Source organism: Salmo salar, chromosome 02 (assembly GCF_965601325.2).
Source record: "Salmo salar chromosome 02, fSalSal1, whole genome shotgun sequence".
Lineage (NCBI taxonomy): Eukaryota > Metazoa > Chordata > Actinopteri > Salmoniformes > Salmonidae > Salmo > Salmo salar.
In genome coordinates, this window is record NC_138292.1 from 74879154 (window position 1) to 74895803 (window position 16650).

General features: G+C 41.7%; 2 protein-coding genes across 2 annotated transcripts; both read right to left on the reverse strand.

Moving 5' to 3' along the window:
• Positions 1-306: 306 nt before the first annotated feature.
• On the reverse strand, positions 307-1716 carry LOC145864223 (pancreatic secretory granule membrane major glycoprotein GP2). Its single transcript, XM_082969469.1, has 4 exons — positions 1483-1716; positions 1100-1259; positions 476-551; positions 307-326 (listed from the first exon to the last, which is right to left on the reverse strand). The coding sequence occupies exons 1-4, from the start codon at positions 1680-1682 to the stop codon at positions 307-309; spliced, it is 456 nt and encodes a 151-aa protein (XP_082825595.1). The 5' UTR covers positions 1683-1716.
• Positions 1717-3399: 1683 nt separating this feature from the next.
• LOC145864341 (uromodulin) lies at positions 3400-4880 on the reverse strand. The gene is made up of 2 exons (XM_082970029.1): positions 4144-4880; positions 3400-3846 (listed from the first exon to the last, which is right to left on the reverse strand). Exons 1-2 carry the CDS (start codon positions 4400-4402, stop codon positions 3698-3700), a joined length of 408 nt encoding a protein of 135 aa, XP_082826155.1. The 5' UTR covers positions 4403-4880; the 3' UTR covers positions 3400-3697.
• Between the last annotated feature and the right edge of the window lie 11770 nt (positions 4881-16650).

The window sequence follows — 16650 nt, forward strand, 5'->3', positions numbered from 1 at the left end:
CATACAAAGCATTTTGGAGCAATAGGATTAAATAATATTCTAGCAGCAGTTTAAACTACAAAAGGGAGATGTTTGTGTTGGTTCAAAAATAAATGTTTTGCCAATTATTCTAGCTGTAAGAAAAATATAAAAATATCCTTAAAAAATCATTATTTATAACTGGATGTATGTAAGATGTTAAATATGAAATGGCTTGGTTTAGGACATAAATTATGTATAGGTGAGATAGGTTTATGAACTTCACATAAATAATTTAGATAACTGTATTCATTGTTTATTTAGGATACAGGAATACAGGAAGCAAGTTCAATCTTCATTCTGGGACCCTGAAAGTCAAAAACAAATACACTGTTAGTTATTTAGTTTGTTAGTTACTTAGTTACATGAGTGTCATTCACTGACATCAAAATAATTTGTTTGATTGACATCTATTCACCTATTGGTTTTGATTGATAACTTATGAGGTTGTACTCACAGGTGATTGGTCCGATGGTGAGGGGTTTGAGGGGAACGGAGGGGGTAACAGAGCGGTATTTCCTTTTGGCGCACACCTGAGGAGAGAGACGAGAAGGAGTCAGAGAGACCAGACACAGACAGAGAGACGAGAAGGAGTCAGAGAGAACAGACACTGAGACAGAGAGACGAGAAGGAGTCAGAGAGACCAGACACTGAGACAGAGAGACGAGAGAGAGTCAGAGAGACCAGACACTGAGACAGAGAGACGAGAAGGAGTCAGAGAGAACAGACACTGAGACAGAGAGACGAGAAGGAGTCAGAGAGACCAGACACTGAGACAGAGAGACGAGAAGGAGTCAGAGAGACCAGACACTGAGACAGAGAGACGAGAAGGAGTCAGAGAGACCAGACACTGAGACAGAGAGATGAGAAGGAGTCAGAGAGACCAGACACTGAGACAGAGAGACGAGAAGGAGTCAGAGAGACCAGATACTGAGACAGAGAGACTCAGGAGAGTCAGAGAGACCAGACACTGAGACAGAGAGACTCAGGAGAGTCAGAAACCACCACACACAAAATGAGGGAGACCAGAGAGAGACCACAAACAGAGTGGATGAGTCAGCGGGAAAGATGCAGGACTCACTGGAGTGCAGGAGGAGCTCCTCTGGTCACACAGGCTGAGTCTGCAGTGCAGGAATACGTCCCGGTAGTCCCCCTGGTACAGGAACAGCAGAGCAGAGAAGCGAGCCCTGAGGGACGAGCCGCTCTCCTCCACCCTCACCTGACGGAATTCAGTCGGACATCTAGGAAACAGGGAGGGCCAGGGTTTAGGTTAGATAACGCAACCAAAATACACAAATATTAGGGTTCGGTTTCCCAGACACAGATTAAGCCTGGTCCTGGAGTAAAAAGCATTCTCAATGGAGAAGCTCCATTTAAAGTGTTGTTAGTCCAGGACCAGACATAATCTGTGTCTGGGAAAACCTCCTCCATACGTTCCTTGAGTATGAACAAAGACACACATACTTGTTCTGAATGATGTAGTATCGCATGATGTCCTCAGGGTCGGGGGATTGCGTGGCATAGCAGTTCTCCAGAACGACCACAAAACGCTCCGTCTCGGACTCCTCTACGGACACACCCACGTGCAGCACGGAACCCACCGGCAAGGTGACTCCGCCCGCTGGGTAAGCCTTTGTGAAGTTGTCGCTGTGGTACAGAGTCATGTTGGAGCCCACTTTGGAGCCCTTACCGACTTGGACATCCTTCAGCCTGTCAAATGGGCGAATATGAGATTTGGTTAATAAGAGATGCAGTGTGAGAAATGCACTTTACAGGCTAAATAAAATGAATCGTTATTATCATTATTTAGAATAATAATAATAATAAATACACATTATTTTTGAAGCACTTTTCAAGACACCCAAAGTCACTTTAGATCGGTAAGATAATAAATTATTATTATTCTTATTATTGTTATTATAGTTTTAACACTATTACACAGCCAGCTTCAGCTACGTATCTTGGTGGAACAACCAGAACAACCAGTACTGTGATGAGTGGACAGAGGAGGTGCAAAACTCTTAACTAGTTATCTAAAGGATCATCAAGAACCACAGGTTTAGAGTAATAACTGTCTATACATTAACAGAATACTGACAGTCCGACACGTGTTAGCCTGCATTGTGTTACATTGTGTTACAGGGGCGCAACTTTGTTTTTAGAAGTGGGGGGGACATAATTATTATCATTTTTAAATCCAGTCGGTAAACACTCTAAACAGCCTACCAAACCACTCGGAGGCGTCCGCATGGTCCTAAAGTACACCGTTGCCTCGAATTGTATCACATTCCAATGATAAAACTCGGGAGGGACAAAAATGCAATTTCAGAATGTGGGGGGAGGGGGACATGTCCCAACTGAAAGTTGCGCCCCTGTTGTGTTACATTGTCCATGTTTTACATTGTTTACTGTAACGTAACGTCTCCACTTACGACAGGTAGGGTTTGATGGCCACATCCAGGCTGGTCTCTGATTCCAGAGGGTAGGCACAGGAGAAAGGTACGCTCACGGGTCGGCTGAAGGACACGTCGTCAATGTGGTAGATGAATAAACTGTTGGAAAAGATGGCGTCAGTTCCGTTTGTCTGGTGAAAGGGGAAAAGGGGGAAAAGGGAAGAAGATTAGAAGCTAGGAGAGGACCTCTCACCAGAATAATACAATTCTTGGACTATTGTATTTCAGTTTATCTGTTCATAATTTTCTGTTGATGGCAACATGTCTCACATCAAGAGTTCTGTATTGAAAGTTCCGGTGAGGAATGGGGTAAACGGGTCGGCGTCTGTTCTCACCTCCAGAGTGTTTCCGCAGGCGCCCTCTGTGCGCTCCACCTGGTACCATACTATGCCGCCACGCTCTTCGTGAGCGTTACACTGGGGGTCGGCCAGGTTAGCGGTGGTGGCGTCCAGACCAGCGGCCTCCAGGTTAGTCCTGTTGAGACCCACCTGTACCAGGCTCCGCCCACATACCAGCTCAGGTCGCAGCAAAACAGGCTGATCTGTAAGAGAGAGAGCGAGAGAGGGATGAGAAAAGAAAGAAAACGGGAGAGTGTTATTCAAGAACCCCAAATGAAAAGAAGGAATTACAAATTCTCATATGCACTCTTAAAAAAAAATATTCCAAAAGGGTTCTTCGGCTGTTTCCATAGGAGAACCCTTTTGGTTCCAGGTAGAACTGTTTTTCGTTCCAGGTCGAACCCTCTAGGGAAGGGGTTCTACTTGGAACCCAATAGGGTTCTACCTGGAACCAAAAAAGGGTTCTTCAAAGGGTTCTCCTATGGGAGCAGCCGAAGAACCCTTTTAGGTTCTAGATAGCACCTTTCTTTCTAATAGTGTACATAGGTCCTCAAGCAGGTGTTTTCTGAGAACTCACCTGGCCTCTCACACCGCCAAGTGACCCCATTGGTGCTCACGCAGGTCTCCCCCGCTCTGCATGTACCACACATTGCTTTTGGCGTAGTTGTGGCAACCTGTGACTGTGTTGTTGTTGTGGTGCGATTGTTGTCTACTGGTGTTTTTGTTGAGGTGACAACATCTACTGGTGATTTTGTCATAGTGGTGATATTTATGGATGTTTGTGTTGTCGTGGTGATCTTAATAGGTGTTTGTGTTGTCGTGGTGACCTTAACAGGTGTCTGCATTATCGTGGTGATCTTAACAGGTGTTTGCGGTGTTGTGGTGATCTTAGCAGGTGTTTGTGTTGTCGTGGGTATCGTAACAGGTGTTTGTGTTGTCGTGGTGATTATTACAGGTGCTTTTGTTGTGGGTGGTTGTTGTTGTTGTTGTGGTTGTTGTTGTGACTGGTTTTGGTGTTGTGGTGAGAGCTGACACATCTGGAACAAGGAGTTAAACAGGAGACACAGTTATGAGGGAACATTCATCGCTCATGTTTTGAAAGAACTAGCATGCTGGTATCACCAGAATCATACAATACGCCTATATGAATGGATGAATATGCTGAGTACTGTTGATATCTAGGGCCATAAGAAGAACATCATGGTTTATATAACCAGCTGGTGAATGACTAAGCAGTAAACAGTTAAAAAAAGAAATACCATAACTTCAATTCAAAAGATGGAACAACAACAAGCCCCACTCAGAACTTGGCAGAGCAGGGGGCGAAACCTTACATGCACAATAGGCGAAGTAGCACCCGGGAGGCATGACGAACTTGTACACAAAGTAGTTCCCAGGGCATGCCTTGACGTGGATGGGCTGAGACTGCACCCAGCAGCAGTCCCCTCTGAAGCTGGCGCAGACTGCACTCTGGACAATCTCATCCACCTGTTGGGGGGGAGGAAACGCCAGCCACAAGGGAGCCTGGGTGCCGCACATTAACGAATCTACACACTTGTCCGGCATGGACACGCTCTGGTTGCCGATGAACATGCGGTAATAGCCGTCCCAGTGGACGTTGCGGTCACAGTGTTTCTCGCCCTCATTGTTGTTGGTGGAACGCCACAGGTCGTTCAGGACCGTGTAGCTCTTGCAGGGGTTGGCGCACTGCTGGATGCCATCGACCGTGATGCAGTCCTCCCCATCAGCGCACTCATAAAAGCCGCAGCTGAACCGGACATGGGCAAGGTTGGTGTTGGAGGTGGGGTAGGAGCGGCGGACACGGCGAGGGGCATGGTGGTCGTCGGTGGCGGTGTGGCCGGGTAAGCAGATGAGGCCGTCTCCGGAGAAGCCCTTCTTACAGGTGCATGTGATGTCACCTGCCGTGGGCGAGGTGCTGCAGACGGCTTGTTCGTGACACGCCTCGCAGCTGGTGACAATCGTTCCTGTGGGAATTTGGGAATATATGGGTTCATCGTCTTTTTAGGTTGAGGTATCATGATACACCTGCATTGTTTTGATGCCTCCATTTTTAGGTTCTGAGACTAGAGAGCAGAGAAAATACAGAAGTCAGTTGTGTGGTGGGTTATTTAAGCAATAAGGCATGAATATATGTATATGGCCAATATACCACAGCTAAGGGCTGTTCTTAGGCACGATGCATACCACAAACCCGAGTTACCTTATTGCTATTATAAACTGGTTACCAATGTAATTAGAGGAGTAAAAATAAATGTTTTGTCATACCCCTGGAATACGGTCTGATATTGTAACGCCCTGGCCATAGAGAGGGGTTTTTGTTCTTTATTTTGGTTAGGCCAGGGTGTTACATTGGGTGGGCGTTCTATGTTCCTTTTTCTATGTTTTTTTATTTCTTTGTTTTGGGCCGTGTGTGGCTCCCAATCAGGCACAGCTGAAGCTCGTTGTTGCTGATTGGGAGTCACACAGAAGGAGCATGTTTTTCCTTTGGGTTTTGTGGGTAATTGTTTCTGTTAGTGTTTGCACCTGACAGGACTGTTTGGCTGTCAGTTTTCTTGTTTTGTTTGTATAGTGTTCTTTCTGTGATTAAATATTCAATGATGAACACTAACTCCGCTGCACCTTGGTCTACTCTCTCTCACGACAGCCCTTACAGATATACCACGGCTGCCAGCCAATCAGCGTTAAGGGCTCGAACCACCCAGTTTATAAATACTATTATACTCTATAAAAGTACTTAGTAAATACAATACTTAATCCATAATACATGTATCCCTATACTGTCTAACCAAATATATTTGATCTCTTAATATGGCAGACACTCAATGAGAAAATCTATTTTACAAATGATATATATTGTCTGTCATATATAATATTCATTACGTTATATATATATATATATATTACATAATGAATACTATATATATATATTGGACACACCTACTCATTCAAGGGTCTATCTTCTGAATACCACCCTTATCTTGTCACAACACAACTGTTTGGCTCAAATGCATTGAGAAGGAAAGAAATTCCACAAATTAACTTTTAACAAGGTACACCTGTTAATTGAAATGCATTCCAGGTGACTACCTAATGAAACTGGTTGAGAGAATGCCAAGAGTGTGCAAAGCTGTCATCAAGGCAAAGAGTTGCTACTTTGAAGAATCCAAAATATAAAATGTGTGATTTCATAGTTTTGATGTCTTCACTATTATCCTACAATGTAGAAAATAGTAAAAATAAAGAAAAATCCTTGAATGAGTAGGTATGTCCAAACTATTGACTGGTACTGTAAATATTTTGATGTATTAAATATATAGTATAATTGTGCGTACCTGAGGTATGTCCAGCGCTGGACAGAACCAGTAGAGGAACCAGCAGAGCTACCAGGATCATCCTCATCAACACTAGTTACTTATACAGGGGCAGAAACCGGGAACACAACCTGAAGGAAAATACACTTATTATATTCATCCACACTTTATCCACAATTTACATCTACTGGAAAGTCAGTCACTTTTAATGCACTGTAAATAAAAGTTTGATTTAATTTTATATACAGGTTCTCATTGTGATTAAAAAACATATATTTTTTAACTGCAATAAACCACGTTAAAAAAACAAATGTTACGAAACATCAAATATATATATTTTTGGACATTAAGCATAAACATACAAATTCTCTGGAGGGTATTATAACATTTCAAACTTAATCTGTTCAGATATATTAATTTCACCAAACCAAAAATAACTTTGTTTAACCATACAGTATGAATAGTGATCTGAGAGGAGTACTGACTTACCAAATGTTGATGCTGACTGCTGGAACCCACCTGTAAGCTAGGCATTTATACACTGGTTATCAGGGAGTGGGGGAAACGGGACACATTGTGTAATATTCCCAGGGACAATACCTTAGCCTGGGTCCCCGTATGTTCAGCTCTCATTCCACTCCTTGCCACTCCTTGTCATGATAAACAGTTTGGCAATGACCCTGAGTAAAGGAGTGAAATGTCATTAGAAACTGACTGGACTTCAGGCTAACAATGGGTCTGGAAGAGGTTGAATCACAACTATCAACATTCATACGTAAGGAATGCAACAATGGCCTGATAACCATGGTAACCTGGGGTGTGGTTAAGGTAAAGTCTATATGCTCTGTTGGGTGGCATGTCGAATAAATTGGATGTTTTCAAACGAATTAAGCGAACTTAAAATAAATCTCCAAAACCTTAAATCAACAGGACAGGTGTGGTGGCTGATGGGTGGTATTAGGTGAACACCATATGATTTATGAGGTGATTAATGTCTCACGATAACCCAGAGAACAATTTAACATGGCTGACTTCTTACCCCCAAGACATCCTCTCACCATTACAACAACAGGGGAGGTTAGCATTTCTTTTGGGGGGGTATGACATTTAAATGTCTTACTCATTATTAACAATTCATTCAGGATTATCTGTAACCATGGTAGCATCCACATTAATGTAGGAGTGTTTAGAATCATATTATATTCTTATTTACAATAAAAGTGATTCCAAAATAACACAATACATTATTTACCATACATTTCTATTGGGCACAAAATAATCTGAAACACAAACAAGAACAAATAGCAAATGCATCCAACTAATTTATGTAGTCATTGTGTGCTATGAATATGGGACTAAATACTTAACTTTTTACTACTTTAATACCCATATAAGGGAATTTGTCCCAATACTTTTGGTCTCCTCGACCGTATACAAAAGGTGCTGTAATTTCTAAACAGTTCACCCGATATGGATGAAAATACCCTCAAATTAAAGCTGACAGTCTGCACGTTAACCTCAACGACAGCAAATCATTTCAAATCCAAAGTGCTGGAGTATAGAGCCAAAACAACTAATTATGTGTCACTGTCCCAATACTTTTGGAGCTCACTGTCCAGTGTTCTTGTCATTGTTCCCTTTATCTTTAAGTTTTTTGTCTTCTGTTTGTACTATAGATATGCCTGTTTCAACTGTGTTGCGCTCACGTAATACATCTCCAATTAGTCAGTGGATTAATAACAAGAAAAGATCTGACCCAATCCCTTTGTCTTATTCCAAACCCTTTTCTCTTTGCTCTAGATGACCAACAATAGCCAGTTGTCACCATGATGACATTATATAAACTATTCACGCTGAGGGAAAGGTGAACTGTTCCCTCTAAACACAGACTCAAATGGCACCCTATTCCCTGTATAGTGCACTACTTTTGTTTACTAAGATGGTCAAAAGTAGTGCACTAAATAGGGAATAGGGTACCATTTGAAACGGAGCCATAGTGATCCACAGGCATTATCCCTCTCTCAATGGCTTATAGACGATACAGCAAGTTTTGTTATTTTGTTTTAGTGTTCAGTCAGTTGTACATGCTTGAACAATTTGAGAGCTAGGTATTTCATGTTTAGAGTCCCTGAAACTCATGTATGAAGTTAGCACATACTTTAAAAAAAAATGGTTGCTGTCACGCTTATCGACGGTGAAGGAGGACCAAAACGCAGCAGGCATGCGGTTGTTCATTTTGAACATTTATTCACTCCAAAATGAACACAAAATAACAAAAGAGAACGAATGATAAACTGACAGTCCTGTAATGTAGACATACACTAAACACGGAACAATCTCCCACAAATGACAAACACACCCTAATATTGACTGTATGTTTGTTTTACTCCATGTGTAACTCTGTTGTTGTATGTGTCAAACTGCTTGCTTTATCTTGGCCAGGTCGCAATTGTAAATGAGAACTTGTTCTCAACTTGCCTACCTGGTTAAATAAAGGTGAAATAAAATAAAATAAATAAATATGTCTGATGTTCTGAACATATTGCTCACTACATGTCTGATGTTCTGAACATATTGCTCACTATTTTTCAGCTGCAGAGAGACAAGAGATCATGAGAAAATTTGTTTTGATAGTCATGGAAATAAAAGTGTTGAAAACATGTTGACTCACTATTTAAAAACAAGATGGAGAGCAAGATATAGGATGAAAAATGTTGGAGTTTTGGTGCAGTATCAATCTAAGTCAGATTTGGCTCAGTTGATAGAGCATGGCATTAGCAACGTCAAGGATCACGGGTTCAATTTGAATGTAAATGAAAACCAGGAAAAATGTAATTTGGCAAACACAGTGTGTAAACATATGATATTTCACCCAGGTAGGTCTGACGGCTACATCCAGGCTGCTCTCCAGGGAATAGATACAGGAGAAAGGAAGGCTCCCTGGTCCAGTGAAGGAGTCAGCAGCTTCTTAAAGTAATAGGCTGTTGGAGTAGACAGCATGGGTGGTGCTGGTCTGGAGAAAAGACAAAAGGCAGTAAGGTAGATGTTTTATTTACATAGTCAATTACTCCTCCAGTGTTGCATAATCATTTGGCACAAATTGAGGAAATTTGTTCTCACCTCCAGAGTGTTCCAACCTGGAACCACACCTTGCCGTTAGCCTCCTTGGGGTCAGCCAGGTAAGAAGAGGAAGCGTTCAGACCAGCAGCCTCCAGGTTAGCCCTGTTGAGCCTCAGCTGTACCAGGCTCCGTCCACACACTAGCTCTGGGGCCGTGATAGGTTGCCCTTTAACGTGGACAGAAGGGGAGTGGAGAGAAAAGTTGAAAGAGGGAAAGATAAAAAGATGGAGCGAAGGTTACTATCAGCCAGTGTTACTATCAGCCAAGGTGAGCATGCCTACAGTCAAAAACACATATAGGAAGTTGCGCTTCCACACCAGCTCTGGAGCTCAGTGATAAAGTCAGCAGGTTAAAAAACATCAACAGAAAAAAAAAGTTAAATAAAATATACAAAAATGACATCAGCAACTTAAAGTGAAACTGAGAGCATTTGAACTACTTAGCAGATATGAAACAAACAGACAATCATAATATCAGTGAAAAATATGAAATTCACAGTTTATGCTACAAATACAACTTCATAACAGGTTTTTAAAATAGGTTATATTTGACTCCAAATTCCATGATGTTGTCAGAATAGATGGATGCAGTTCAATGCATAGTTAATATAATTCACCAATAAATGTATTGGTATGACCCCTCTATGGAAAGATGAGATTCACCAACACCATGGTGTTCTCTGTTTTTCTTTTGCATCCGAACAGTTTGGACTACACACTAATAACCCCTCTGTGGAAAGGTGAGTCTCTCATGAACATGTACAAGTCGGTTGTTTTGCTCTAGGACACCCACAAGAATAACAAGACTCGTATGAAGGCCCTGGTACCAGTTTTAAAAAAATTATTGAAGTATATACGGAGCTAGTTTAGTGCGAAAGACAAGGGGTCAAATATATATATACACATATATATATATAAAAAATACAATAAAACATTTCCTGATCTCTCAGATATGGGACAGACACTTCAGAACAAACTTCCTTTAGATTTTTTGGGGGACTATCTGTGAATCTGTTAGTCAATGCGTTTGTATGGGCTAATAGCATTAAGGCCAAATTCAAACATTTTTGTATATACACTACTGGTCAAAAGTTTTAGAACACCTATTCATTCAAGAGATTTTCTTTATTTTTTACAACTATTTTCTACATTGTAGAATGATAGTGAAGACATACAAACTATGAAAGAACACATGGAATCATGTAGTAAACAAAAAAGTGTTAAACAAATGAAAATATATTTTATATTTGAGATTCTTCAAATAGCCCCCCTTTGCATTTTATGACAGCTTTGCACACTCTTGGCATTCTCTTAACCAGCTTCACCTGGAATGCTTTTCCAACAGTCTTGAAGGAGTTCCCACATATGCTGAGCACTTGTTGGCTGCTTTTCCTTCACTCTGCGGTCCGACTCATCCCAAACCATCTCAATTTGGTTGAAGTCGGGTTATTGTGGAGGCCAGGTCATCTGATGCAGCACTCCGTCACTTTCCTTCTTGGTAAAATAGCCCTTAAACAGCCTGGAGGTGTGTTGGGTTATTGTCCTGTTGAAAAACAAAAGATAGCCCAAACCAGATGGGATGGCGTATCGCTGCAGAAGGCTGTGGTAGTCATGCTGGTTAAGTGTGCCTTGAATTCTAAATAAATCACAGAGAGTGTCACCAGCAAAGCACCCCCACACCATTTTATATTTTTTATATTTTTTTATTTCACCTTTATTTAAGCAGGCTAGCAGGTAGGCTAGTTGAGAACAAGTTCTCATTTGCAACTGCGACCTGGCCAAGATAAAGCACAGCAATTCGACACATACAACAACACAGAGTTACACATGGAATAAACAAAACATAGTCAATAATACAGTAGAACAAAATAAAACAAAAAGTCTATATACAGTGAGTGCAAATGAGGTAAGATAAGGGAGTTAAGGCAATAAATAGGCCATGGTGGTGAAGTAATTACAATATAGCAATTAAACACTGGAATGGTAGATGTGCACAAGATGAATGTGCAAGTAGAGATACTGGGGTGCAAAGGAGCAAGATAAATAAATAAATACAGTATGGGGATGAGGTAGGTAGATAGATGGGCTGTTTACAGATAGGCTATGTACAGGTGCAGTGATCTGTGAGCTGCTCTGACAGCTGGTGCTTAAAACTAGTGAGGGAGATATGAGTCTCCAGCTTCAGAGATTTTTGCAGTTCGTTCCAGTCATTGGCAACAGAGAACTGGAAGGAAAGACGACCAAAGGAGGAATTGGCTTTGGGGGTGACCAGTGAGATATACCTGCTGGAGTGCGTGCTACAAGTGGGTGCTGTTATGGTGACCAGTGAGCTGAGATAAGGCGGGGCTTTACCTAGCAGAGACTTGTAGATGACCTGTAGCCAGTGGGTTTGGCGACGAGTATGAAGCGAGGGCCAACCAATGAGAGCATACAGGTTGCAATGGGGGGTAGTGTATGGGGCTTTGGTGACAAAGCGGATGGCACTGTGATAGACTGCATCCAGTTTGTTGAGTAGAGTGTTGGAGGCTATTTTATAGATGACATCACCGAAGTCGAGGATCGGTAGGATGGTCAGTTTTACGAGGGTACGTTTGGCAGCATGAGTGAAGGATGCTTTTTGCGATATAGGAAGCCCATAATAGATTTAATTTTGGATTGGAGATGCTTAATGTGAGTCTGGAAGGAGAGTTTACAGTCTAACCAGACACCTAGGTATTTGTAGTTGTCCACATATTCTAAGTCAGAGCCGTCCAGAGTAGTAATGCTGTACGGGCGAGCAGGTGCGGGCAGTGATCGATTGAATAGCATGCATTTAGTTTTACTTGCGTTTAAGAGCAGTTGGAGGCCACAGAAGGAGAGTTGTATGGCATTGAAGCTCGTCTGGAGGTTAGTTAACAGTGTCCAAAGAGGGGCCAGAAGTATACAGAAGGGTGTCGTCTGCGTAGAGGTGGATCATCGAATCACCAGCAGCAAGAGCAACATCACCTCCTCCTCCATGCGTCACAGTGGGAAATACACATGTGGAGATCATCCGTTCACAAAGACACGGCGGTTGGAACCAAAAATCTCCAATTTGGACTCCAGGCCCAAATTTCCACCGGTCTAATGTCCATTGCTTGTGTTTCTTGGCCCAAGCAAGTCTTTTCTTCTTATTCGTGTCCTTTAGTAGGGTTTCTTTGCAGCAATTCGACCATGAAGGCCTGATTCACACAGTCTCCTCTGAACAGTTGATGTTGAGATGTGTCTGTTACTTGAACTCTGTGAAGCATTTATTTGGGCTGCAATTTCTGAGGCTGGTAACTCTAAAGAACTTATCCTCTGCAGCAGAGGTAACTCTGGGTCTTCCATTCCTATGGCTGTCCTCATGAGAGCCAGTTTCATCATAGCGCTTGATGGTTTTTGCGACTGCACTTGTAGAAACTTTCAAAGTTCTTGAAATGTTTCTTATTGACTGACCTTCATGTCTTAAAGTAATGATGGACCGTCATTTCTCTTTGCTCATTTGATCTATTCTTGCCATAATATGGACTTACTATTTTACCAATAGGGCTATCTTCTGTATACCCCTCCCCTACCTTGTCATAACACAACTTATTGGCTCAAATGTATTAAGGAGGAAATAAATTCCACAAATTAACTTTTAAGAAGGCACACCTGTTAATTGAAATTTATTCCAGGTGACTACCTCATGAAGTTGGTTGAGAGAATGCCAAGAGTGTGCAAAGCTATCACCAAGGCAAAGGGTGGCTATTTGAAGAATCTCAAATATAACATATATTTAGATTTGTTAAAAAAAGTGGTTACTACATGATTCCATATGTGTTATTTCATAGTTTTGATATCTTCACTATTATTCTACAATGTAGAAAATAGTAAAATAAAGAAAAACCCTTGAATGAGTAGGTGTTCTAAAACTGTGTATGTATTGTTATACTACAAGTGTATATATTCTTATACTACAAGGGGTTTGACATGTAGTGAATCTGTAAGTCAATGCGTTTATGGGCTAACAGAATGAAGGCCAAATTCAAATAATTTATGTATATATATATATTTTTATACATCAATGGGTGTCATATTCGTGTATGTAGGTGGCAGGGAAGTCAGGCGCAGGAGAAACCAAGTTGGTTAATATGGAGTATTTAATGAAAAAACAAACTCCAAAACCAAAGTACAAAATAAAATGGGTAAAGGATACCCGTCGCACACCGATACACAAACCCACGTAACATAACACACAATCACCAACAAGGACATGAGGGGAAACAGAGGGTTAAATACACAAGTAATTAATGGGATTGGAAACAGGTGTGATGGAAGACAAGACAAAACCAATGGAAAATGAAAAACTGATCAATGATGGCTAGAAGACCGGTGATGTCGACCGCCGAGCACCACCCGAGCAAGGAGGGGCATCGACTTCAGCAGAAGTTGTGACAATGGGTTTTAAAATTCCAAATCAAATAACTAAATGATCCTCGGTATGACCCCCCCCCCCCTCCCAACCCCTGCGGTTTAGACAGGGTTTAGATTATGGAGGGTTAAAACATCCGTGTGAAACAGCGCCCCTCTGTCTCCGTATGTGTAGACCATGTATCTGATGCTGTCTGGACAAACAGAGCATGTCATACTATTTCTGTCCAGACAGCATCAGATACATGGGCTACATATAGAGGGGCGCTGTTTCGCTCACTCGGATGCTTACTCTGGTGACATCATTTCAGCAGAGAGGAAGAGGCGAAGAGAGAGGGCTCACTCTTGCCAAAATCTGTCCAGAATAAGCCCAAATTGCCCAATTGCGTTTCTATAGGCATAATTTGCACAAATTATATAATTACTTCTGTCTGGGTCTATGTTTTTGGTTGGATAGGTTTCTCAATTTCTTTCTTAGGGTTTTGCTGTCTTCATACTGTTTAGGCTTTCTACTGCCAAGTTACACCTTCACTTTCTTCTTAATATTGTGCAGTTGCTTTGGCTTTGATGCCTCATGATTGAGTATTGCTCTGTTCAGGTAGACTGTGATTTTGCTGTGATCTGATAGGGGTGTTAGTGGGCTGACTGTGAACGCTCTGAGAGACTCTGGGTTGAGGTCAGTGATACAGTAATCTACAGTACTACTGCCAAGTGATGAGCTGTAGATGTATCTACCATAGGAGTCTCTTCAAAGCCTAACGTTGACTATGTACAGACACAGCGTGCAACAGAGCTGCAGGAGTTACGACCCATTTGTGTTGGTTGTTTTATCCTAGTTGGGTCTAGGGGGGCATATTTGGGAGGGAATATTGTCACCTCCAGGTAGCTGTTTGTCGACCTGTGTGCTGACAGTGTCAGGGTCTTGTCCAGTTCTGGGATTTAGGTCCCCACAGACTGGTAGAATACATGTACCTGGGCCTGGAAATGGTTAATCTCTCCCTCTAGGATGGAGAAGCTGTCATCGTTAAGGTATGGGGATTCTATTGGGGGGATTTAGGTAGTACACATGAGGACATTTTTCTCTGTTGAGATCATTTCCTTGTTAATTTCTAGCCAGATGTAAAATGTTGACTAATTTAATAGAGTGGGTTAGGTCTGCTCTATAGCAAATTAGCATACCCCCTGAGTCTCTTCCCTGTTTCACACCTGGTAGTTTGATGGATGGGACTACCAGCTCTCTGTAACCTAGTGGGCAACCAGTGGGTCCACCTCCTCTGTACCATATTTCTTGTAGGATGACAATGTCTGTATTTCCAATTTCTTTGATAAAGTCTGGGTTCCTGCTCTTCAGGCCAAAGGCAGATGACCTCAGAGCTTGTATATTCCAGGATGAGATAGTAAAAGCTTTGTGTTCCATAGTGTCTAGTGTTGCCTCTCTCGCTTTTACTTTTTTCCCCCACCACCATCCCCCCCACCCTCCTCTGTAGACTCTCCATCATTGGACTCTCCTGCAAGACAGAGTGCGAGTGCTGTTAAGTTTAATGTCTAGTGATGTAGCGATGTCCATGTTGTCCTGCTGATGATGTAGAGGCCAACAGGAAGCCATGCACTGTTGCTAGGGTTACTATGATAAACAAAAAACATTCTTGGAAATGGTACATAAGGCTTAAATGGGAAATGTAGTCACATATTTAGAAATACATCATTTCTTTATGTCAGTGTATTTATAATTGTGAAATACATCATGTTGATGATGAGGAGGATGAAGAAAGTAGAACTTCTACCCAGAATGCAGTGGACTCTCAGCCCGTGTCCACGCTGACGCAGAATGCATTGCTCATGACCCCACCCTCTACCAATCAGCCTATCAGGCGCTGGACCAAAAAGCATTGGCTGTCTACCAGAGCCTCGACGATGTCACAGCTACTGACTCTGAATTGACTCTGTAGAACTAATTAAAGTCTATTATGTAATTAAGTTCTAATATGTAATTCTATGGTCTGTAGTCTGAAGAGAAGAGGTTGTCTGATCGTCTGGTTGTGACACAGTGTTCTTGTTACCAGAGCTGGGGTCCAATTCCATTAAATTGAATACCATTTCAATACAGACAATGAATCGCAATTAAATGTATCATTGATGACCATCATTTTCCATGTGGAATTCTCAATCCATGAACGGAATGCCACTTAACTTCCTGAACTGACTGAGTTGAAACATATAGTTCATTAGAATAACTGTAACCTCGTCCCCAGGCTCAATAGAGAGAGAGAGATGACTGGTGGTGGAGATTATAGTAGATTTATTAATCAGTACTGATAACATTCTGTAGGGGGCGATGTGGAGGTCGTTCTATTGGTTTACTGAGATCTCAGTAGCTTGTCTGTTATGTGATGACATCATTCATTAAGGGGAGTTGGGTTGTAGAGGAGGGATGTTTCTTCTGTTCAGAAACTCATCTGTTGAGTTGATCATTTACAAAGACTGTATTTGGATCAATTAAATGTCAGAAAAAAGTAATAAAATATATTGATGTTTACTTTAACTATATTGTCATCATGTCAACAATGTGTTCCTTCTCTGCTGAAACAAACATGGTAACCTTAGAACAGAGCAGTCAATTAACAGTTTTAACACTTAGTCACCACAGCTAGCTGAGTTGTCTTGTGGTTTAGAAGTCTAACCTCCGGCTGGTTTGAACCAGTTTCATTCTGCAGCACATATAGACCTAGAGACACTGAGGTCACTACATAGAAATCAACAGGATGTGTAGGATAATGCCCACCCATTCCACCACCACCATCACTATACTCATCTCCTTGACATGCAGAGAGAAAGAGAGAGAGAGAGACTGTTCATTTTGATAGTTTATTTCACTTTTGTTTATTATCTACTTCACTTGCTTAGGCAATATGTTTCCCATGCCAATAAAGCCCTTAAATTGAAATTGAGCGAGAGCGAGACAGAGACAGACAGACAC